Source organism: Alosa sapidissima, chromosome 10 (assembly GCF_018492685.1).
Source record: "Alosa sapidissima isolate fAloSap1 chromosome 10, fAloSap1.pri, whole genome shotgun sequence".
In the NCBI taxonomy this organism is placed as follows: Eukaryota; Metazoa; Chordata; class Actinopteri; order Clupeiformes; family Clupeidae; genus Alosa; species Alosa sapidissima.
In genome coordinates, this window is record NC_055966.1 from 32,705,963 (window position 1) to 32,732,090 (window position 26,128).

At 38.8% G+C, this 26,128-nt stretch overlaps 2 protein-coding genes across 5 annotated transcripts in view; one reads left to right on the forward strand and one right to left on the reverse strand.

Annotated features, from left to right (window-relative positions):
- The window catches only part of LOC121720190 (meprin A subunit beta-like), a 202,868-nt gene extending 178,020 nt beyond the window's left edge, over positions 1-24,848 (reverse strand). The window contains 9 exon segments of the mRNA XM_042106147.1: positions 12-175; positions 177-219; positions 335-513; positions 755-872; positions 971-1,049; positions 1,180-1,211; positions 1,330-1,368; positions 17,677-17,682; positions 24,844-24,848. Coding sequence (XP_041962081.1) covers positions 12-175; positions 177-219; positions 335-513; positions 755-870 — 502 coding nt within the window. The 5' untranslated portion in view covers positions 871-872; positions 971-1,049; positions 1,180-1,211; ... (1 more) ...; positions 17,677-17,682; positions 24,844-24,848.
- Positions 6,511-26,128, forward strand: part of LOC121720181 (meprin A subunit beta-like) — a 34,203-nt gene continuing 14,585 nt past the window's right edge. Inside the window, exons 1-8 of one of the 4 annotated variants that reach the window (XM_042106122.1) lie at positions 21,154-21,370; positions 21,495-21,545; positions 21,642-21,680; positions 21,776-21,807; positions 21,930-21,941; positions 22,095-22,173; positions 25,823-25,909; positions 26,020-26,079. In XM_042106122.1, coding sequence (XP_041962056.1) covers positions 26,023-26,079 — 57 coding nt within the window. In that variant the 5' untranslated portion in view covers positions 21,154-21,370; positions 21,495-21,545; positions 21,642-21,680; ... (3 more) ...; positions 25,823-25,909; positions 26,020-26,022. Of the gene's footprint in view, positions 6,766-21,153; positions 21,371-21,494; positions 21,546-21,641; positions 21,681-21,775; positions 21,808-21,929; positions 21,942-22,054; positions 22,174-25,822; positions 25,910-26,019; positions 26,080-26,128 lie in introns of those variants that run through there. The other 3 variants (XM_042106124.1, XM_042106120.1, XM_042106123.1) reach the window with 3 other exon arrangements.

Below are 26,128 nucleotides of genomic sequence, written 5' to 3' on the forward strand. Positions count from 1 at the left end.
AAATTACTTACTGCATCTGTAGAACTTGTTGAGCTCTTCTACATCATAATGGCTCATATCCAGTGTCTGTCCAATCACATCTTGGAACTCAGGTAGTTTAGTGATGATAGTAGATCCCTTGCCATTGCTGAAGGCATCTTTAGGGTAGTGCATGACTGAGAAGTAGTCATATGGTGCTGTTGGTAGTTTTGGTGTTAATTTGAAATTGGTCCTGTTCACCTACAATGAAATAATATCATTATTAGTGGCATAGCATGGAAATCAAACAATTTCATGAAATGTTGTAAAAGATAATACATCCCAATTAAAAATATATTAAATATCTATCACTGACCTATTTCGATGTTTTCCCAGTTGATTGAGATGTAATTGTCCCGGTCATATCTTGACTGCTCATGCCAGAAGCCAAGAGTGTGCATGAGCTCATGCTCTACGGTGGCCACTTGGTCACAGCCAGTGCCAATGGCGAGGTCCTGTGCCATTTTAGGCTGTCTTCCTACCTCAGACCAGCATCTGTATCATAATATGCTATTATATGGTATGGTATATAATAAGAAAAGCATGGGTGTGCACAGTTCGAATTGCTGCTGCTTGTTGTTTGCTACCTCATTTGAAATGCAAGTGAAATTCAAGAATTGAATTGTAATTTAAGAGCCAGTTTCAATTCAATTCTGGAATTTTGCACAAGCCTGATAAAAAGTGCCATGCGTGGTGACATGTACCCTGTTGTGCAGACAAATATGTATGGACCTACCCTAGACCCCACTTCAGTGTGACATGCTGTTCAAACCATTGACGGGGCTGAAAATCAATGCATGTCTTGAGCCTGAATTGCTCAAAGGCTTTGAGGATGACTCCTTCGGCATTCATGTCTGAATGTTAACACAAAATTGAACACATTTAGACAAAAAAGAAAAACATTGAAAGAGCAGGAAGGAGGTCATTCTGAGTGTGTAATTGGTGTGTTTACGCAAGGTGTAGCTGAAATCATATGGGACGGGCAATGGCCAGCGGTACTGTTGACCTCTAATGGACCTCTTCTGCCTAGTCTGGGGACCATACAGAGCTGTCATTTTCATACTATAGACGGTACTATTGAGGAAATATTTCCCAAGTTTGTCCACCCCCCCCCCCCCCCCCCCCCCAAAGAACCCTCCTGATATGAAATGATTAACTCACTGTCTTGATGTCCCCTTCAACAAGGTGTAAATCTGATCAAGAATCAATAACAATTTCAGTTCATTATTATGGATATCTAATGTATTTGTTACTGTGTTACAAGAGTTTTTTTTTCTTGTGTGCATGTCTCTTTTATTTTTCTTTTCATACCTTTATTTATCTCTGTGATATCCAGATTTCTATTTGTTTCTGTAAGAACATAAAACTGTGTTATACAAAGCTTTAACAGCATGTGCAAAAATTAAAAAGTGGCAAAATGTATATATATCTTTGTGTGTGTGTGTGTGTGTGTGTGTGTGTGTGTGCAGGGCTGGACTGGGACAAAAAAATCAGACCCTGACATATTTGGCCCAAGCGGCCCTGTAGCAGCCAGTAATGTAATTGTGGGGCAGTTGTGGTCTACTGGTTAGGGCTTCGGACTTGTAGCCGGAGGGTTGCCGGTTCAAACCCCGACCAGTAGGAACGGCTGAAGTGCCCTTGAGCAAGGCACCTAACCCCTCACTGCTCCCCGAGTGTCGCTGTAGCAGGCAGCTCACTGCGTCGGGATTAGTGTGTGCTTCACCTCACTGTGTGTTCACTGTGTGCTGAGTTTGTTTCACTAATTCACGGATTGGGATAAATGCAGAGACCAAATTTCACTCACGGGAAATGTCAAAAGAGTATATGTAATAACGGCCAATAACGTAATAAAACCAATAATGTAATAACATTTCTGAACCAATAAAATAATGCATCAACCTAGGCCATAACCCAAATACATCATTTGTGATTTTAATTAATTTATGTGTACATTTAGTAACCGTACACCCATCGGCCTGTAGATGGTGGTGTTGCCAGTAAGGGATATTTGATTCGAATTGATTCTAATCATGCACTGGTACAAATAGCATACATTGACATTTGAACTGGGTGAAAATAGTCTTTGCCTTATTATTATTAACAGACATCGATAAACCCTTCCCATACTGTAAAAGTCATGTGATTCTGATGATCTGACGATCGGTAGGCCAACAAGCCTCTGTCTGTTCCCCCAAAGAAAACCAAGAAAACACTAATTTTCAGTTGCATCAAATGATGTTTATAAATTGAAGACAGTGCAGGTTGAGGTTGTTTTGCAGGGGAAAAGTGTCAGAAAATCAAAACTAGACAATTAGTTGGGCATATTTTAATAATTTATTATATTTCACTAACCTATTATTACTTTTTCACTGAGAATGGGGATCTGATGAATGATAGTCTGAAACATGGTGTCCACAAACCATGTGACTGTGTCGATTCCCTAGTTGTCCGAACTCTCTCTATATACGACTCTGTGTGTGTGTGTGGAATGGGGGGTTGGTGGGGAGGGGTATGATGTAATGGTGTGTGTGTGTGTGGGGGGGGGGGGGGTGGGGTGGGGGTGGGGGGGGGGGGGGTAGTGTGTAGTCCTAGCCTGGTAAACAAAACTCATTCACAAAGTGTATAGAGTCTGGTCACTCAGATTGGGATTCCTTTCCAACACTTGCTTTGCGATGGGTGCTAACTTTGAAATCATTGGTGCAGCCTAACCAATTACATTATTCAGGGATTTATAACTTTACTTTTTACTTTGCCTAAACTTTACAAACTGACACTAAACAGCATTGGCAGTCAGGAAACGAAAAGTTATTATGTTATTGGTTCAGAAATTGTATTACATTATTGGCAAATTATTACATTATCAACTTACATTCAAACTATTTTTATTATGTTGTACTGTAGACCGTTATTACATTATTGGCCAATCAGAGCAAGTGGACAGTGTGCAAGTTTGGTCATGCAAGCACATAATCTTCATATTGAAGTATAAATACAAGCAATTGTCAATTGGTGTATCACTCATTTGTCTGTCAAACAACTCTCTCTATTCAATGTGACATTATTTGAATGCATTACTCTTAAGATTGTTTCAACCCCTCCCAATAGCTGTTGCTAGTTTATCGGCCACCTAAACCATCTACTAAGTTTCTGTATGAACTGAAACTACTCACAGTTACCTCATCTGTCTGCCCTGCTGTTATTATGCTTGATAATTTCAACATCCATGTTGATGAATGTTCACCTCCGAGTTCATCTCTGTGCTGGACTGTTTTAATCTGGTGCAGCATATTGACTTTCCAACGCACACTCGGGGTCATACGTTAGACCTGCTTTGTTCTACTGGTCTGAATGACAACTCTGTCACTGGTTCTGTCTCTGGTATCTCTGATCATAAATTAATTGAATGCAGTTTCCATACCACCTCCCCTCCCCCCTCCTCTGAGCAAATCACCTACTGTGACATTAGGTCCATTGACCAATGGTTTAGTTTCACTTTTGTTATAGTATGTGTACCATGACAACAAGTAATACGTAAACCTTATCTTTCTCATCTTTTGATGTGCCTGTCTTGCAACCTGGATGTAGTGATAAAATAAGAAGTGGGTAAACTATGAATTCTGTGATAACGGTGAGGTGGACTGTACCAATGGATTAAAAAAATCAGAACATGTTTGATAATGGTGGAGGTTATTGTCCAATGTTTATAACAATACCAATGGTATTAAATGGTTCCGAGAATGTTGATGAGTGTACATATTCTGAATTTGGATAATACAGTGTGATTGTTGAATGTTAAAAGTTGCAATCGGTGAGTAAACTCTTTTAAGAGGTGGATAAACTGTAATAAGAGGTAGATAAACTTTATTTCTAAAATTTCAGAGATGGATAAACTGTGTTTACGGTACTTGCATTTGGCCTCCACTACATCCCTGTTTGCAACAGACAATAGCTAAACCTTATCATTCTCATCTTTTGCCAAAAATACTATACCTCTTACCCTTACTCAATACTGTGCCTGCCACGCAACAGGTTCAGAGTCATTCCAGAGTCATACTGTCATGACTACTAAACAAATAAATTACATTAAGAGTCCATGTAATAATAAACATACATAGTTTATGTTAAAACTACAGTACTCTGTAAAGTAAGGATGCTATGAATATGGAATGTTTCTATTTCACAATCAGAAACACCAAGAAATGTTTGATAATCTAAATATATAAACACTAATGCATAAGAAAAAAATAGTTTTGTCAAGGGAAATGCCTAAAACGTTTGCACAGCCAATTAATATACAAGCTGATCAGGTCATTTCTGATGTCTGAGAAATGAACAAAATTATTGGTGACATACTGTATTTCTCCATTAATATAATCAGCTTTAGTTTTCAAGTAAAGCACGTGTCAACCTGTTGTGTAACTGAAGTAGCCTGGCCACGCCTGCATGCCTGTTATCATTTCACTGAAATACTTGCCTGGCTCCTGGCAATGCGATTCCATTTCCTGGATGGCTTATCAGCGTAGCCCGGCCACACTCACTTACAGTAGATCTCCTTTCAGGGACATACTAGTCACCTAATTTGTCGCTGAAGTTAAATTATGCTTGGTGCTTCTACATCAACTGCTAATCGATAGGAAATGAAAGCAAAAGTTTAGTGATCAGGAACTGTCAGGGATTTTGCAAACACAGAGAAGCCTAGAGAGACGCGAGGGGACATGGATGTGTTCTCCATTTTCGAAGGTTGTATAGTAAAAGTGCCTGCTCATTGAATAAATGTAAATGTAACCTTTACAAGGCATAGAAAAGACCTCATTTAGATGAGCTCACAAAATATCCTTAACTATCCTAAACATATTTTAGATATAGACTTATTTACTATGAACAAACAATTTATAACAGTGTGCTTTACAAGGTTTACTGATGATAATTAATGTAGGAACATGTAGAAGCATTTAGTAATAGTTTACAAATGCTTAATAATCGCTTGAATTCTTAACTTTCAGCCCCATTTTGAGTGTTTTGCCCGACATTGCACATCATCTATTTAGGTGGGCACTGCTCCTACATACTTTGGCCCATCTTCAAATGCTTGACCTCTTTGGAAAGCTTAGACCCAGTAGAATTCTCAGAAACAGTCAGTGTGACTGTGATGTACTGGCAACGAGTTACAGAGGCTTGAAGGTTGTTTTTTTCTTTGAGCCAGTAACATCTCTGGAACTGCCCACATTTGGGCCCTCTAGTCTAGGTCACTTAAAGTGGCCTTGGAACACAATTGAGGCCTGAAACCAGGTCTTATGAAGCTGTAACTCAAAGTAGATGACTATAGAGTAAAATATGTATTTTTCACAAATTTATTTTATGTTGAAATAAATACCTATGCTTTTAGCTCAGTGTCATTTTTAGAAAACAGCCACAGTAGTAGATTCATGTGTAAAAGTAATCCTTTTTCATTGTCTATATTTGTTTTTAATTTTTTGGCTGGATTATACATCTACCAAACATGTTTGTAGTTTTCATGTTTTGAATAAAACAACAATGGATATTCCACTACTATGGATTCATACCAACATTTTAAGACCATTTATGTTGGAATATTGGCATCCTTGTCTAACTGTACGTTCATGGGCATCGGAAGAACCTTTTTCCTAGTGAAAACGTCATCATCATTCCGCATCATTCACGTCACTTCATGCGGGCATCAGAGGTCGGAAAGTGAGTTAGAGTTTCCCAGTTAGGGAGCCGCTCATCACTTTTGTCGTCACGTTGTAGTTCGTTTGTAGTCCATGTGGCCTTTCATGTCCAACAGTTTTAATGTGAACTTGGGAATTTGGCGTTTTTTTCACTTGAAAGCTGCATAACTTTCTTTCACAAAATGTTTTAGTGAGTGTATGTTTTAAGCATTGTTGTGGCATCATCATGAACATTTGCGATGGAAAAACAACGTAATCATGGGGGCGGCCTTGTCATTCCCAGCTGCCATGAATGCACAGTCATCTAGATTCAAAGGTAGATGGTCACGGCCTCACAATGGGGTGGAGGGGAGCATTTTAACGCAGGTTGATAAGATGTATAGTGAAATTAATCAAATACAGTAATGCACAAAACAATTTTTGTCATAGAAAGCTTAACATTGATTGATTCGTGAGACTCTTGATCGATGTGACTGGTTAGGCTGGGCCAATAATTTGAAAGATAATGCAAGTCTCCTATTACAAAACATTCCCCAATGGAGGGTACACAGACTCTTTTTATGAAGTGAAATTAAGTAATCAGTCTGGTGAAACCAGGCGAAAGCTAAAGACATAGTTACTATACATACATATACATACAGACAGACACATTGAACATGATACATAAGGGTCATACTTAATCCACAATCCTCAGCGTTCAGAGTTCAGAATGTTTATTGCTATGGGAATTAAACTGTTTTTGAAGTGGGTTGTTCTGGAGGTGATTGTTCTGTAATGCCTCCCAGAGGGCAGTAGTTGGAAGGCGTAGTGTGCAGGGTGGGTGATATCAGCTCTGCGTAGTGTGCAGGGTGGGTGATATCAGCTCTGCGTAGTGTGCAGGGTGGGTGATATCGGAGATGATCTTGTGGGCTCTGCGTAGTGTCCATTTGTGTTAGAGTGATTCAAGGGATGGTACTGTAGGGGTGAACCAATGACTTTGGATGCTCTGTTGATGATGCGCTGTAGTTTCTTCCGGGAGAGTGTCCCAAGACTGCCAAACCAGACTGTGATGGATGAGGTGAGGATGCTTTCCACGGTGGCTGTGTAGAAGCAGAGCAGGAGATGAGACCTTACTCTGAACTTCTTGAGCTGTCCGAGAAGTCTTTGCTGGGCTTTTTTGTAGATGTGGTCTGTGCTGATTTTCCATTTATTTTCCATTTGTATTGGTGATCCTCACCTTCTGTTGCCTGTTCCAGAGAAAACTGTGAATCCAGTGACAGATGCATGGGTCGATATTCATGTCCAGTAATATATTGAACAGTTTGGTCGGGTTTATTGTATTGAATGCAGAACTGAAATCCATGAACAGGATGTGGGCATATGTATGGTTTTGCGGACTTGAGGTGGTTCAGTATGTGATACATTTCTGAGTTGACGGTGTCCTCAACTGACCTGTTGGCTCTGTATGCAAATTAGAATGGGTCCATGAGGGTGGTGGTGACGGTTTTTAGGTGATATATATATATATATATGTATTTTTTATACATCTTGACATTCCTGTCTGTCAGGTCATATTTACTAAACAGACTAGGACAAATAGTTATGACAAATAGTTCAACACATTTGCATATAATGACACAAGCGATGAAATAAGGCTAATTTACAGAGATGGCAAAAGTACTCACTTCCCGTACTCAAGTAGAAGTACAAATACTTGTGTTAAAAAATACTCTGGTAAAAGTACTGATTTAACTTATTTACTCAAGTAAAAGTAACAAAGTACAGGCTTGGAAATTTACTTAAAGTATAAAAGTAAAAGTAGTCTTGTGAATGACAACTATTTTTTATGCAACGGTACCTGGACCATGTTACTAGAGTGCCAGTCTCTTTTTAAATCTTCCCATAACCTGTTGGAGAAATGCAGTGAAATTATGTCTGGTGTCAGCCTATGTGTGCATTAATGGGGGGGGGGGGGGGGGGGGTAAAGAGTGCAGTAGAAGAGGGGTTTAGTAGATTAAGTGGCAAGGGCTGCATAAAAAAGGTGGGGGAGGATTGGGATTGGGTGGGGGGCACCAACAAGGAGCACCCAAGAGCAACAGGGGCAAGGAAAAACTCCCTTACCAAGGAAGAAACCTTGGGCAGATCCACGGCTCAAGGGGCTAACCCAACTGCCAGGGGTCTTGGTGTGTGTGTTGGGGGGATGACAGGGGAGATGGGATAGTGTGCTGTGTATGTGGGGAGAGGGCAGTGTGCAATATGTGTGTTGGGGAAGCTTCCTCATGAGACAATGTGCTGTGTGCAGTGTGCAGCAAGTATGTAGAGGAGGCTTACTGTAGCAAGCAGTGTGTTGTATGTATGTGAAGTGATGACAGTGATGATGTAAGTGTGTGTGTTGGGGGTGGGGGTTGGGGGGCAGAAAGGCTAGGCAATCAAGGACATGGGTAGATGGAGGAGAAATCAAAAATAATAAATAAAAAGTTCTATGGAGATGTGCAAAAGTTGGAGAAAGTCAGATATGTGTGTGTGTGTTTTGACGTGTGATGAAATAAGAAAATAAATAAAAGGTCTGGGATGGAGGGATGTAAAAGTGCTAAAAGTCTTGTAGGTGTGTGTGTGTGTGTGGGGGGGGGGGGGGGGGGGGGGGTCATGAGTGCTGAGTAGTGAATGAGTGCAAAGTCAGTATAGTGTGAGTTCAGAGTTGGGAAATGTTTGAGAGTGCTGAGGAGTGAATGAGTGCAAAGTCAGTATAGTGTGAGTTCAGAGTTGGGAAATGTTTGAGAGTGCTGAGGAGTGAATGTGTGCAAAGTCAGTATAGTGTGAGTTCAGAGTTCGGATGGCCTGGGGATAAAAACTTCTCCTGAGTCTCTCAGTTCTGGCTTTGTGACTACATAGGCGTCTTCTTGATTTCAGCGGTAGGAATAATCCATTGTTAGGATGAGAAGAGTCCTTCAGAATCTTTTGGATTTTGGATTTTTTACATATTGTTATTGTGGATAGTACGGTGTGATTTTTAAATATTAACAGTTATAATTGGTGAATAAACTCTTTTAAAGGGGGGAAAACTCTAATAAGAGGTGGATAAACTCTTTTAAAGGGGGGAAAACTCTAAGAGAGGTGGATAAACTCTTTTAAAGGGGGGAAAACTCTAATCAGAGGTGGATAAACTCTTTTAAAGGGGGAAAACTCTAATAAGAGGTGGATAAACTCTTTTAAAGGGGGAAAACTCTAATAAGAGGTGGATAAACTCTTTTAAAGGGGGAAAACTCTAATAAGAGGTGGATAAACTGTCTTTACTTGTGTTTAGCCTCCACTACATCCCTGTTCAAGACCTAATGCTGCATACTTATCGCTATATAGGCTACACTGCAGCTAGAAGTTAGGGAAGCACCAAAGGCGAGGAGAGGAGGAGGGCATTTTTGACTAAATTTAATTGAGACATACTACTACGTGCTTTTTTTTAAAATAACAAACACAAAAGATGCCGGACGGAGCGGCGTAGCCTAGTCGCCAGCGTTCCCGTGACACAAGACAACAGACATACAAGACATACAACACAGACATACAAGACAGACAACACAGAAAATTGAAAATAAATAAATAAAATAATAATAATCATGTTAAAATTAGTCCAATTTCCAACCGGCTGAAAAAGTCCAACGGCAATGATGACCCGCGTGAAACTGCCAATGCAAGACCAACAAAGATCTTTCACTGACCAACTCAGATTTTAGCACTACTGGCAGTCTGGAGAGCAGAGCACCGGAAGAACAACAGTCTGAAGTCATGATGGGCGATCTTCCTGCTGATCAGCAGCTCGGTGGCTTTAGCAAGACGTTTGTTGCTTCTCCCGACGTCGCCATCAGAGCTCCCCACGTCAGCACTCAATCCAGACTGCAGGCACCCAGCGTCAGAGGCTATACGTTAATGTTAATGTCGCCGCAGCTCGGTGGTCGTGGCTGCTGCAGATCTCTCGCAGTAGGCCCATTGCCCTGAGCAATCTTTCCGTCCAGACGAGTCCAGACAGAGGATGTGCAGCGTCAGATGGAAGAGGGACGGCTAGCTTCTAGTCAAGGCAAGCTCATCAGCCCAGTCGAATAGAAACTAACGTTACCATTAGTTATCAGCCAGAAAAAAGGACCAAGAATAACACAAAAACTATCGAAAGTAACGTAAATAAAAGGTGAAAACATTTAACTTGACAAATAAATACAAAAAAATAACAGAACATTACATAAAATTACGAACATTACATAAAATTACGAACATTACATAAAAACAAACAAAAACATGATGCCAGGCGGAGCGGCGTGTCTCGCCAGCGTCCCCGTAACCTAGCAACCTGAAGAAGTAAAAGTGAAAAGTTGCCTCAAAAACAAATAGTAAAGTTAAAGTAAAGTAAAAATATCTGAAAAATCGACTTAAGTACAGTAACGAAGTATTTGTACTTCGTTACTTCCCATCTCTGCCAATTTGTATTATGGAGTAGGACTATTCAGCAGGGAACCAGTATTGTGCATTTTGACTAATATGACATGAGCCATTGTGAGTTCAAAAAACAGCAGACATTACAAAATGGGGAGACACTGCTTCAATGATGTGCACAAGATTATATAGAGTTTGAACAATCTGTTTTGAGAATTACCATTCTGATCTGAGAAAAGTGCCAAAGCACATTTCTTTGTTTATTGTCATATGTGTATACATGTGTGTGTGTGTGTGTGTGTGTGGGGGGGGGGGGGGGGGGGGGCGGTTGAGAGAAAGAAAGAGATACAGAGATAGAGAGAGTGAGAAAGACAGAGAGAGAGAGAGAGAGAGAGAGAGAGAGAGATGGCCATGAAATAATTTGCTAAGTTGCAAAATGCCCACAACGGGATAGATACATGGAGAGTGTAAACCTATGCCCAGACCAGCAGATGGTGCTACGGTCAGCAACTCAGCATATGTACAGACTGGCCTTTTGCAATGTTAGAGGAAGTGAAATGCACAAAAATCAAGGAAGGAGCTCGCTCTCTTCAAAAAGTATCTTCAAAAACCGAGTTTCACATCGAAAAGTGATTTATTGGCTCACCAGACTATACAGGTAAAGCTAAAGTGCAAGTGCAAATGTTTCGGGTGACCCCGTGCAAATTCCCAGCAATCAGAGTTCACAGCATAATATAAAGGACATGACATCATTAGCAAGATTCAAATGGACCAATCACAGTCCACTTAACCAAACCCTCAATTAGCAACCAATTAACAAACACCTACAAAGACAATAGCCACCGTCAAAGGCGCAGATCCTCTCTTTGGAAATCATCTCAGAGGAAGTGAAATAGAAATTCATGGGGCCACCTACTCATTCAAGATCCGTGTCAAAATGTAACGGGCACTTTCTTAGCCAATGCTACACCCCTCCAGCAAATTTCATGAAAATCCACCAGTTAGTTTATGCTGACATGACTGAGATATCATAAACATAAACAATCTATTACTGTATAAATTTTGTTGTCTTGTAAATATGTAGTATGTACATCAAATACTAAACATAGTACTATAACTATATACTGTATATTGTTATTGTCTATATATTGGACTACTGCTAGACACCAATCGCCAGAATAAGATTTCTTCAGGGTTCCCACTCTAAATCAAATGCAAAATTTCCTGACTTTCCCTGACAAAAAACCTGAATTTCCATGACTTAGGTATAATGAATAGAATAACATACCGACCAATGATTTCAGAACACCCGCGTAGCATTCAAGAATCTTTTACTTTTTTAGAGCGCTAGGTGAATAAATAGGCATTGAATAAACACAGTTGGGCTACTCAAGCAAGCAGTGAAGCTAAAAACCAGATACACAAATTCTGGAGTGGAAATATATTTGTATTAATGTATTTTGGCAAGTAAATGTTAAACTGCTACAGCAAAATTCCCTGATATTCCATGATTTTGCCCCAAAAATGATAAAAGTTTCCATGTCTGGAATAGACTTTCTAAAATTCCATGATATTCCAGAAATTCCATGACCCGTGGGAACCCTGTTTCTTACATGTGTGGACAAAAAGTAAAAACGGATTCTGACACATTCCATTTTGTTCTTATATGCATAACTGGAGTAGTGTCTGGAAATGGAAACACTGAAAAACATCACAAAACCACAAAGCCGTTTCTTCTCCATCACCACCACCTGCTGCATAAATCTGCTGCATCATGTTTAAGGTTAAAAAGTGATAACTTTACAGTTCAATGCAGAGGTGGCAGCAAAGGTGTACTTTGATCCCATTAACTCACAGCTTTTTGCGCTAAACTCTGTGCCTGCCACTGTTAGGTTGCTGTGTCTCCCATACTCATGCGGTAGTAATCTCTATCTACCACATGATGAGGATATGTGATAACATCTCACATGTGTTCAAAATTACGACCTCCACACTCTCAGTTTGTCATCCACAGCTGATGTCTGCCACAGTGACCAAAGTCAGCCTGATAAAACTCTGCCACTCTTTGATGTGGAAGTTCACAGTCTGAAAGTAGTTACAAAGTTATTCTAAAATGGCATTGAATGACATAGAAATAAAAGCTTTCTCGTATCAAGCATTTTGTAATGAAATAAAGCACAAACAGTACTTGAAGTACATTTTTTTCATCTGACATGGAAAAGTAATGGTGTTAGACAATCAGCCTACAGATCCAGACCATTCAGTCACTCTCTGCAATCATTTCCAATAAGAATGAGATCGTTTCCTGATTGTGTAACTTTATTCTACCAGCTTTACATCCAACTGTTTCTTGAAGTTGAAACCTGGCGAGTGGAAATATACAGTACTCTATAAACATGTCTGTTCAAAATGATGGGCTCAGAAATGTATCGATATAGGTACATAAAATTATCATTATGATAATTATTGTTGTTATGCTATATTGTTACATGCACTTTAAAAAAAAAAAAACATGCACATCAGAGCGCCGCTTTACTAATTAAGCAATATAGCACGAGTGAGAGTGGGATTGGTCATGGATATTCCCACGGGTGTTGTTCGGCCGTAGCCACGAGGCCGGAGGCCGAGTAGTGCAGGCAACAACAGCCGTGGGAATATCCATGACCAATCCCACGATCACGAGTGCTATATTGCTTTTATACAACAATTCTACCACAAACTAAATAATCTGAAAACACCCCATTATTGTTTAAAAATGTTAATTTTGACATCAATCTTCATCAAAAACATCAAAACATCAAAAAATAGTTCCCTTTTTAATAGACAGCGTCTTGGTTGCTAGGTAACCAACATTCCAGACCCCTCGTTACGGGTCTTTGTGGTTTACATGTCTTCTTGAAAGAAATGTGGAAATCACATTCATATCTAGGTTTGCTGCATGCATGTTACAAGGACACTGGGCCATGTCATGTAAGGGACATCCCGACAAACACGGGACGTCCCCCGGACCTTATGCCGACATTCACGACGTCCCCGATTGGTCCCGAACGTCATGTTCTCTAGCGGACGTTCCGGTGACCTTATTGACGTCCGGAGCAAGTTATCGTTTGGTTATTAGTCCAGTCATTTTAGGAGAAAGGGTTGAACAAATTGCAACACAAGCAAACTTAACTGATTTTGTATCCTCAATAAGTCCTGAGTAAGGGAAAAAAAGCCCCGAAGAATCCCGATAGGGGAAAGTTTAGAAAAAGACCTAAATATACCCTATTCATGCGCCTATTCAGTAGTTTTCTCACGCAAATAGGGGAAAAAAAATAACCTTCGCATATCACCATGAAAATTACTGAGTTGATTACTTACATCAAGACAAACAAAAAATGTATTATAAGTTTTTTGAAATTGTTTGTTAACATGGGCAAACAGGGCATAATGTAATTATGTATAGCTAATGTATAGTGACCCAAAACTAATTGCAACATTTGACAAACAAATTGTCCAAGGCATGGAGGAAGATAATACATGTCTTAAATGGTGTTATATCTCCTCTAGAGGGTATATGCTTGTAGAAATATATGGTTTATGGTGTTTAAATTGTTTTCCCTGGACAGTATAGGCCAAAATGTATCCACTTTACACTAGATTCACCTTTACAGAATAGAGGGCAATGTATTGTGCATGGCATAGAGGAAGATGGGAAATGTCTTAAATGGTGTTATATCTCCTCCGGAGGGTATATGCTTTCAGAAAATATATAGTTTATGGTGTTTAATTTGTTTTCCCTGGACAGTATAGGCCAAAATGTATCCACTTTACACTAGATTCGCCTTTACAGAATAGAGGGCAGTGTATTGTGCATGGCATGGAGGAAGATGGGAAATGTCTAAAATGGTGTTATATCTCCTCTGGAGGGTATATGCTTTCAGAAAATATATAGTTTAGGGTGTTTAATTTGTTTCCCTTAATAGTGCAGGCCAAAATGTATCAGCTGTTCACTTGATTCGCCTATACAGAATAGAGGAGTATGTGTTATGCATGGTATGGAGGAAGATGAGACAGTTGATTGATGCTATATTTCATGTACAGTGCATATACTTTTAGAATATGTATAGTTTTGACTGTTCTATGACTTTGGTAAAACCATGACCCATGCATAGGCATGCATTGTTAATTATTAATCTTAAACTATATTTATTAGTATAGCATTTTTGCCAATAGAGTCACTTGGAGGCTAACTGCAGTTATCCCATCTGCACCCTTCTGTCGAATTAGGACATGATCATGTCCATCTTCAACTTTGCCTTCACAATTTTCCTGCATTCACTAACAAACATACTGTGCTGTCCGATTATTATTTTAGACAAAAATTGTGCAAAGTAAAGGGGCATCATACAGGCCCCTCTGATTGGACAGGCAGTATATCAGTCAACCCCTTGGCAAGAGGTCAATTACTATAAGACTTGCAAAATGATGGACTGACACTTTAGTATGATATACTGTATGTTTCAGTGACCTCTAAATCAGATTACGTAAACACCAAAACCACTTTCCTAGGCTGAATAAGGCTTAACTATGTGTTTGTACAGATTACACATTGTGGAACACTTACATGCAAAAACACACTTGGCTCTATTTAAAGATTCAACAACCATTTCCATTGATTCAAAGGGCCACAATGTAAAAATAGACACCAATTCTGCAACAAACCAGTCTGAAATAAGCCAAAGAAATTCACTCTTTGAAAATAAAAGAATGTTCCTCAACAATGCAAGATTCTAAAATTCCATGTAATGTTAGATGGGGTCAGATATTCTTTAGAATGTGTATTCTACAACATTCTAATTACAGTTTTGTCAGTATTTGCTGAAGAATAATGCATAAAACAACCCTCATTTTAACATATTTCCACCAACTGGATTTTCATGGTCTGTTACTATGGTGAAAAGATCACCAATTGAAATATAAAAATGTGAAAATAAATTCTGTTGCAATTAGTTTTGGGTTAGACCTTTGCCTGGACTATTAGCTCCGTTGTGGTATTTATACAAATTAACTATACGTAATTACATTATGCCCTGTTTGCACATGTTAACAAACAATTTCAAAAAACGTATAATACATTTTTTGTTTGTCTTGATGTAAGTAATCAACTCAGTAATTTTCATGGTGATATGTGAAGGTTAATTTTTTTCCCCTATTCACGTGAGAAAAATACTGTATAGGCGCATGAATAGGGTATATTTGGGTCTTTTTCAAAACTTTCCCCTATCGGGATTCTTCGGGGCTTTTTTTCCCTTACTCAGGACATATTGAGGATTCAAAATCAGTTAAGTTTGCTTGTGTTGCAATTTGTTCAACCTTGACCGTATTTTGGCTTAAAATGACTGGACTATATTGCGTGACGTCCGGTGCAGGACTTTCTGGGGACGTCACCGTTAGGTCCCTCGGATGACATTTGCATTTGGTCATTTCAAATACCACCTAAGGACCTGACAATAACGTTATACCGGGGACATGGGGGGGACGTTTGTTTATTCACACATGGCAGCGGAGTTGAGAGCGCTCTGGCTACCGCCTGCAGGACGGAGACATCACATCCATGCACGACTTCACGTTACACGTCTGGGGATGACTAAAGTATCTATCTATCTAGTCTCTAGCAGTAGCTGCATTAGCCTACCGTAGTCTAAGGCAACATATCATACATTTTATGAAGTTGTGCGTCTATGAGCAAAGTAGAACCAAATGTCTACTTTGCTCATAGACGCACAACTTCATAAACTGGGAAAAGGGTTGTGAACGTTAAACTCAAAATGTATGTGCTACATAATTCAGCATGTCATGCTGAATTATGTAGCACATACATTTTGAGTTTAACGTTAATGTATAACGTTACAAACTAGGGAAGGGATTTTATCAAAATGTTAGCTGATGTGATGCTTGGTGTAACGTTAGCAAAGTCGCTGTTCTTAGCTTCTAGCTTAGCCTACAATGCGCATTTCTTCAGATAACTGTCATTACAGATGTAACATGCTCTAAATAGGCAGTGGTTTATTTAACGTAGTCACATACTTATTATCTGTTTTATTTTCAGAAACACACACACGGCCGAATTGGGACTGAACCGGCTTTTGGAGCTGAATACGATGCAATAAAACTAAATGTTAAAAACAGACCACGTAGCATTTGTTTAGGGTTGTCTAGCAACATAAGTGACTTAATTTGAAAAGCAAAACGATCTAGCTCTTCATTGCAGAAGAATTGGATACTGCTTCTTCAAGACTTGTTTAAATGTCATTGTAATTTATTTGACGCATGCTCGCGTTTAAAAGTGTCACGCATAGGCCTAGCTGTCCCCAATGTTACAGCAGCTCCTTGTGGAAACAGCAAAGAGTGCACATATCCGATGAGATTTCTAACGAGGAGCAGAAGCTCTCTGCCTCACCAGAGCCTTACTGTTTATTAATAAAAACAAATGATATAGAATAGAAACATCTGGAATCTATTTATTTCATCTTAAAGTTGGCTACAAAGACCATTCATAGCCTAGAGAAAACGATAGCCTAGGCTACATTTTTCTTTATCTGCAATGTTCCAGGAAGATAGGCTTACATTTATAGGCTGTCTCTGTTTGATCACAGGTCCAAGAAAACGAGTGGATATAACGTCAATGCATTCTAGTTATGTTTCATGTACTTTATTTCATGTTGAGTTTTGCATTGCGATTCATTTAGTATTTTTGGCTATTATTAGTTTTTAATCTTTTGAAACAATATGGTTTGAACAATTTATCTTAGGCTAACCTAGGCCTACTCTGATGATGTTTTGAACAATATGCTACGGGATATGCCCATTAAAACGTCGTATTAGTTTATTAAGAAAATGACACCGTACATGTGAAAGCAGCACATCCTAGCCCGGTATAAATGTCCATGTCTACTAGGTGATGGTTTTTTAATGGAAAATATATAGGCTACCTGAAAGATAACCTGTCTATGATGCATCCTATAAACACCGGGCTGGGACATTTCTGCTCAAAGTCTCAAAAAGCATCTGAGTCAACGTTCATTCCCAAACACCCAGATAGGCTACTTCAATCTTCTATTTTCAAATGGCTCAAAGTAAAGTAACTGAAACTACATAAATTCGTCAAAGTGAATAATTTGTGTCAACTCGCCGCAATGTAGATGTATTAACGCACCCGTGATGATCTACATCTCCATTTAAACCAGATGTTTTAGAGCGCACGTTGAGATGTATTCAGGGCAGGGCTGTACCTACACATATTTGTTGCACGTGCTACAAAAATCATTCTTTGCGATGGATGATTTAGTACCAACGTTACACCGGTCAGATACAGTTTTGCCTATGGCTATTCCGTGAGACTGAGGCGCTTTTTGTTTGTTCGAAGTGCATGTTTAGGGTGTGAGAGGGGAGTCGATGTGCTTTGATTCCAGCTTGGTAGTTGTAGTCTATGCGATTGTAGTCTATCTATGCGATTAAAAAACATGTGTGTGTGAAGTATCCAAACAATGATAACGCTTTCATTATGGCTGCTTTAGCTACAGACCTTGAGCTACTGTACAGTGGGTTGGGTTCCATTTAGAAGTGTCCACTTCATTCGCCCTTTCCGTGATTCACACAGCTACGTGAAATGTATTACTGATATGCAAAACTATTAACTTTTCGCCAAGAGGTGGCAGCTTGATACTGTAAGGTGTAAGCCATTGGTTCCAAAGGAGATTTTATTTGGGTCGCCAGCATAGCCTAGTGAAGTGTTGTGTAATAGGCATAGCATAGGGCCTACCTTATATAGCTTAGTTTGTTAACAGTCACGGTTTTGTCATAACTCCCTCCATGCATTTTTGCTTTTAGAATAGCTCTGAAACCGGGGGGTGCCAGTGCCTGGATATCTCAATCGCAAAATTAAACAATATTTCTATCAGGCGCCTACCATGGACTAGGCTGGGTGAAAATCAAAAGATTGCGTCAAAAGATTGAGCTTAACCATGGACATCATAGTTGCAAAATGCAAGGGAACATGAATCAGCATATTATTTGCACAAACAATAACTAGGCGGGTCAATATATGAAAAAAAAAAAAACACCTAACCTCAAAAAAATTGATACAAAAGGTTTTTCAACTGATTATACCTTTAGATGTACTTAATAACATATTAAAAATCTAGTACAATCTGACCCCAGTAAAGGGGTCATTTTCAAGATGGCCACCAGAAGCTAATTTGAGATATCTGAAGCATTAATCAGCCTAGGAAAGTGTTTTTCGTGTTTAATCAGATTTAGAGGTCACTGATTCATATATGTCACACTAAAGTATCAGTTCATAATTTTCAAAGACTTATAATTTTCAAGACGGCGTCCAAGATGGCCACCAGAGGCTAATTTTGGCTATATCTAAAGCATTATTCAGCCTAGGAAAGTGTTTGTCGTGTTTAATCAGATTTAGCGGTCACTGAATCATATGTCACACTAAAGTATCAGATCATCATTTTCAAAGACTTAGAATTTTCAAGATGGCGTCCAAGATGGCCACCAGAGGCTAATTTTGGCTATATCTGAAGCATTATTCAGCCTAGGAAAGTGTTTTTCATGTTTTATCAGATTAAGAGGTCACTGATGACTCTTTATCTCCACCTTTTTTTAGTGTTCTTATAGTATAGTATATAGTAGTTCTGGCAATATTTTCTAGTGAAAACATTTGTTTCCCACACATCACCCACAAGTTATTTATTTTTTTTGTAAGGGAAGTGTCCAGATCATTCATGCTTTTTAGCTGTGTTTTCATTGTATTGTTTTACTCCAAATGGACTTTATCAGATGTAGCAATGCCATGATAGTGGGGTGATAATGTGACAGTGATGCTCCACAAAGCCTTGAGCCAGGTAACAACAACCAATCAACTTGTCAAGTCAATAACACCCGCCTTCCCATAATTATAAGTCAGATTCTCTTAACCCAAAGGTAATACATTAGATGCATAAGTGGGGTCAAAAATGACCCCAGCAGTTGTTTTTTTGCAATATCTTGGTAATTTTACATTTCTATCGTTTAATCTTCCATGTCTTCCTCAAATATGTTGTCTTTGACATGAGGCCTTTTGGATTTGTATCTAATTGGTATATGTTTTAAGGAATTGCATTTTTTGTATCAGTACCACACTTTTCTATACGTGGGGTCAAAAATGACCCCAAGCATTTTCTATGGAATTTCAAAGGTTAACCCTAGGAACCTTTGATTTTTATCAACTGTGACTATCAGGTATACATTTACTGATGTATTATCAACAACTTTTTTTTAACATATCAATGTAGGTGTCATATGAAATTACAAAAAACTGCATGTTGCCCTTAGGCAACATTGAACCATAACGGACTCACATATGGCCATACCAAATATACTAAGTAGGGAAGCACCTGTATATGTCAAGTGCATGAGTGTGCTTCATGAAGTTTTATAGAATGCCATCACTATGGTTGAGTATGTGCCCTGACTATCATACCAACATCCATGGCTTTTTGGTGTTGCGGTGAAGACTTGCTACCCCTGTACCCCCAAGTTTGAGGCCTAACTGATCCATCTATTTGGTACAGGCCTACCCGCTGTGTTTCTCTTTTGAGACAAATTGCTTACTAAAACTTTCAGAAAGTCAGGTGCAGGTCTCAAAGGGAAAGTGGATGTTGTAATGTGTGTGTGTGTGTGCATGAGTGTGCATCAGTACGCATACATGAGTATGCATGGGTGTAAGTGTGCAACTCATGGATGTGTGTATGTGGTTGTGTGTGTATATGTATACTGTACCTGAGAATGTTTGGAGAGATTTATGGAGCCTTTAACTAGTAAATAACAATGATCAACATTTTGATGATTTCATATGACAATTTGTATTATTATAACTTATCTGTGAAATATTGATTTTCTTTCCACAATGGTACAATGTTGCCTGGGGTCAAAAAATGAAATTATGAGACTTGTAATGCATTGAAAACCAGATAAACACTTGTGTGTTAGTGTTAAGTTATAAGGATAGGTGTTTTAAATGAATATGTTAGCTTTAATAAAAACATTATAAAAATTATTATTATTATTGTTCTCATCATTATCATCATCATCAAATCATCATCTTTAACCAAAATGAAAGACATTTCTTAAGTTTACAGCATACTGTAAAATGCGTTCATTTTAATTGAATCTAAATGTTTGACCCCACTCTTGGAAGAGTGTAGGTATTGGTAGGTCATGCATTTAAGGGTTAATGCTGTGGCTGTTTTTCTCCTCATGAAGTTATAAATTCATCTTCATATCTCCCCTTCACCTCATGGTGTTTCACATCAAGGCAATGGAAGGTGGGTGGAAACAGGCAATGGTAAAAAAGGGAATGGCATGCTGGACCCAACGCTGCCCTCTTTTTTGTGACTGGCCTACTTTGGTTTGACCTGTTTTGTTGGTTTGTGAGAATACAATGTGTTGGCAACACCATGCCAACACCACTGGTGGCAACACCATGCACCAGTCATATGTGGTAAATCTAGTTTTATTTAATTTTATTTATTTATACATAGAGTTCATTTGACTTAACTTTGAAAAGCAGCACAGTCAGTATTTCACATTTCATACTAATGAAGATGGCAGTGTTTTCAGTCGTCTTGATTCTAAATTGTAACCCTTTCGCAGGTAACTTTACCAGAATTGTTTATTGTAGGGGCCTGACGTGGTGTGTGTGTGTGTGTGTGGGGGGGGGGGATTGACTAAACTCTGACAACAGCACAATCGTACTGAATATGGCATAGTTTCCAATTGACTCGGGTCTAAATTGTTCTAACTGTTGGTTCTAAATTGTTCTAATTGTCGGTTCCGATTGTAGCCTTCACAGGTATAACTCAACCTCACAGAGGGGGTGGACAGTACAAATGCACGTAAGAATGAGAGACAGATGCATTCATATACTCTTTATCGTTCGTCATAGTTAACGTTTTCAGAAAAAGGAAGTGGTTGTGCAGGCGGGGCTTAACCATTGTTTGATATATATCCTTCAGTTGAAAAAGCCCTCTCACACATCAACAACATAAAACCAAGAAGTAGTTAGGATTTCTGCCAACAAGATTTACAGAATATAATTACTGAATCAGCTCAAAGTGATATAAAATAATTAATTTGGATATTTCCTTCTGTGTCCAGGAGAAATGGTTCCTTTTATACTTTTATTAAGCTTGACACTTTTTAACCTTTTGTCAGGCTTGTCACAGGTAGGTGAAACAAAATGGTTTTGTTCGTAAGACTTAGAAGTGGAAAGAATGGGATCTTTTCTTATTTCTTTGTGATACATTTCCTGAGTTAGAATTCATTCCCAATTGTATCATTTTCCTTCAGCCACAACCAAGAGTCACAAGTACTGTATAGTACAAACTCACACAAGTAATTGTATGTACTGTATGAGAACATTTAAAAACAAATTCATTTTCATTTGTTCATTACTCTATGTAGTTCCATAAACAATGTTTTTTGCTCTTTAAACAGAAATTGATGGAGACCTGGACATTACCAACATAAATAAAGGTTAAGACTCAGCTCAATTATGTTTTGTGAATTTATAAGGGGTTTCCACTGTTGTTCATTTTCATGATTTCATGAACTATTAACATTTTTTACAGGTTTGCACCTCTTAGAAGGTGACATCATGAAAGTGAGTTGATCATTTCAAATGGACAAATGCATAGTACAGTATACTGGTTCATTATGATGCAAGTAGTGTTTAAACTATCTCTCTCTCTCTCTCTCTCTGTTTGGTCACCGTCTGTGTGCTAGACTGTCACAAAGGTAAGGAGTCACAGCAGTCTTCATATTAAGATACTTGCACAGACATGCACCTGTACATTGACAAAAATATCATTAATTGCGGTGTTGTCTTTTCTGTCCTTTGTACTGAGGAGGAAAGAACCTGAAATGTCCTCTTTACTGTTTGGCCCTCAGACCAGGAAGAGGAGGTCCCTCTCTACTGATCGCACCCTTTGGCCACTGCCCGTCAAGTATTCACTACACTGGACTCTTGGTAAGGACAATGTTACTACAATGCACTAAACCACCAGACTCACCAACAGCTTCATACACCAGGCTGTTAGGATGCTGAACTCTCTCCCCCCTCCACCCTCAGCTACATAACATCCTGGACTTTGGACCCACAATGGCTGCCTTGCACTACTCCACTTGTACACTTTGCACACTTTGCAACTACTTGTTGTTGTCCTGTTGTCCTGAAAACACAAACACTTCTGCTCCTCTTACATAACTTGCACCACTATGCCACTTTCTTACTTAGGTCAAACAGAACTACCTCAGCCATTTATTGGCCTGACTTTGCACTAATATATTGACTGTCTATGCACAATTTCAACCCAATTTTGCTGCTCTTATTTCTTCATTGTATGTGCCTTCTTATTTACTTATTTTTGTTTTTGTTTACTTGAATGTTATGTTTGTCTGTGGACTTAATTGGTAAAATATGTCTTGTCTTCACCGTGGGATAGTGAGAAACGTAATTTCGATCTCTTTGTATGTCTGGCGCATGTGAAGAGATTGACAATAAAGCAGACTTTGACTTTGAAGACTTTGACTTTGACTTTGACTAAAGTTATTTTGTCATGAAGTCATGAACTCATGAAGTGTATATTTGAGATTTAGATGCATCCAGTAAAAACAGATTATGGTTTTCCAAAATAAGGAATACTAAAAGTGTTTGTAGGTTTTGCTTAGGAAAACTAATAGACTGAAGAACAGCTTTTTGAGCAATTGATAAAATAAAAGTCACCTTTCTTTGGTGGTATAACAATGTCTTTTTTTTTTTTTGGTAGACATGAATGCCAAAGGAGTCATCCTTAATGCCTTTGAGCGAGCATACAGTGCTTTGTTAAGTAATAAACAGTAGGTTGAGTAGCCTAGTTTGTACAGGCTTTGCATTAGCTTCTAAAGTGGAGTGACACCTCACAGGGACCTGGGTTCAAGTCCGACCCAAGTCTATTCACAATCCTACCCCCTCTCTCTTACTCACTTCCTGTCAGTCTCTCACTATCAAAATAAAGGCAAAAAGGCCCAAAAAATGTCATACACATGTTATGGCTGATCATATGTTATACACATCATGAGAGGTGGTCCTATGCTATCACAATGCCATGTTACCATTATAGTTTTAGTAATTGCCATGATGCAATCATACAGTCATTACGCACTAATTTGTTACCACAGCGTAGTGAGCAGACCTCTCATTGTACCAACCACAAACCCCTGTTCTGACCTATTTTTCTCTCATACAACAAAGGTATCAATCTCAACAGTGAATCAATTGCTCATTCTAACCACACAAGCCCTCTGACCTGTTTAGAGTTTCATTTGAAAAGTCCATAGAAACCACACAACTTCTTCTGAACACCACAAAGGGTCATACAAAATGAACATTTTGAGTCATTTCAAAACCTTTTTATAGTGCAGCAAGTGCAAAGTTTCTGGTGACCCCATCCTCAGTGCAAATTCCCAGCAATCAGAGTTCACAGCATATAAAGGACATGACATCATTAGCAGGATTCAAATGGATCAATCACAATCCACTTAACCAAACCCTCAATTAGCAATCAATTAACAAGCATGTCAGAGACTACCTGCAATCATCCATTGCAGAAGCACAACATTATCAACACTACCATACTGCATCTCATTGCAAGTGCATATTACAGTTGAGAAACATTAATATTGGTCACACACAAATGCCCATATTTATAAAAAACAAGTCAAGTCAAAGTCTTCCTTCAGTCCTCCAGGAGACAATGGCCATGTAAAAACCCCAGCATGCTTCACATTGTAGTAGTTTGCTTTCAACGTCACGGCTTCTGCGGCTGGGTGATAGACGTTCAATTCCCACTACCTCCAAGTCACTTGTGTGCGTTTTAGCGTGTATGTCTGTGAGGCCACCAATCTCGGTAAAAGTAGCCATGCTGACCATACACAATGGTGGCTGCAGGATCCCAGTGCGGTCAAAGATGCGCCTTTCTTGATTTTTGTCCATATCACGTTTTGGAGCCCACGCACTGACAAAGACAATAGCCACCGTCAAAGGTGCAGATCCTCTCTTTGGAAATCACTGAAATACACATAAACAATCACTTACTTTCAATTTCAATCGTTTTGTCATAGGCTAAAACCTGGCAACCCAAAACCCAAATAAGTAAGCGGGTGCCGACTGCACAGCCTGAGTCTTGCAAGCAAGCGGGCTAGTTGAATAGCCTACTTATGTCTTTTCACGATCCCACCCCCTCTCTCTCTTTCTTCCTGTCAGTCTCTCACTATTCTATCAAAATAAAGGCAAAAAGGCCCAAAAAATGTCACACACATATTATGGCTGATCATATCATACACATCATGAGAGTTGGTCCTATACTATCACAATGCCATGTTACCATTATAGTTTTAGTAATTGCTATGATGCAATCATACAGTCATTACAATACTGATTAAAGTTACGGTACATTGACCTACACAGACCTTGAATTTCCCCTTGGGGATCAAAATTAAAAAAAAAATAAAGTATCTATCGAAAAAAAATAAAGTATCTATCGATCTATCTACATTACTAATATATAGAGTTCAAGTAAAGATTTCCAAAAACACATAGCACACTAATTTGTTATCACAGTGCACAGTTAGCACACCTCTCACTGTGCAAACCACAAACCCCTGTTCTGACCTATTTTTCTCTCAACAATCTCAACAGTGAATCAATTGCTCATTCTAACCACACAAGCCCCCAGACCTGTTTAGAGTTTTACTTGGAAAGTCCATAGAAACCACACAAGTCTGAACACCACAAAGGGTCATACAAAATGAACACATCTCAAAGCCTTTTTATAGGTAAATGTAAAAGTATAGTCCTACACTCTTAAAATGAATGTGTTGCCCCAATCTGGACACAGAGATGTCTTAAAAACAAAAAAAAAACAATGCAAGTTGTGTTGTTTTCAATGCAAGTTGTGTTGTTTTCAATGCAAGTTGTGTTATTTTCAACACACATTGTGTAACAAATAAAAAAAGAAAACAACACAAACCGTGTTGTCCCTATCTGGACACAGAGATGTGATAAAAACAACAAAAATAATAAAGATTATTTGATGCAAAAAATTATGAGAGGTACAGTACATGTATTTCAAAATCTGGTGCAGGGGCAGAGCCAGATGGAGGGCATAGGGTGCCACAGGCCCTCAAATCTAGTCGGCCACCACAAGTGCCACCCCACCAGAGATGTGATAGTAGGACTTGTCAGTCTTCAAGAAGAATTGCTTTCTAAGCCAAAACAAGCACTTTACATTGATTTGATGTTGGGCATTTTGTTTAGGCTATAATATATATAATAATAATATTATAATATTATTTATGGGTACAGATTGCAATGCCATGTCCAGTCTAGGCTCAAAAAACAATTCCATTGTAATGAAGTGTTCCATCCATGCACATCTAGCCTGTATGGTGGCAACAATGATTTTTTATGATTTCATTCTAGTTGGCTGCTGCTTTACTTGAAAACACCTGCTTTCTTGTTGCATTGCATCTACCAAGTTATGTGCTACAGAAGATTTTTTGCTACTTCGCATGTCAAATTCACATGTATTTTGCTTGTGGTTTCTACAGAGAGTTTACCATAACTTCCTGTATTGTAGGCAGACATAAGGTCAGGCTTTTGATGAAGCCTCCTCTCCACTTCTCAACATTTGCCGGTGGGTTAACTAGGTACATCCAAATGCGGTATGTGTTTTGATTTCTTCCATAGCTTAAGGCTTGTACTATGCTTATTAATTTAGAGAGCACAATTCAAACTGCAAATATTTACTCACAGATGTGATTCTCTGTTCAGGTAAAAATGCATTCGTGTGTTTTCCTCCTGTTGAGCATGACATTTGGGTTGGTGTCTTCACTGGTATGTCTAACCAAAACTTATTTTTAAAATCAAATATGTGACAAGCCAT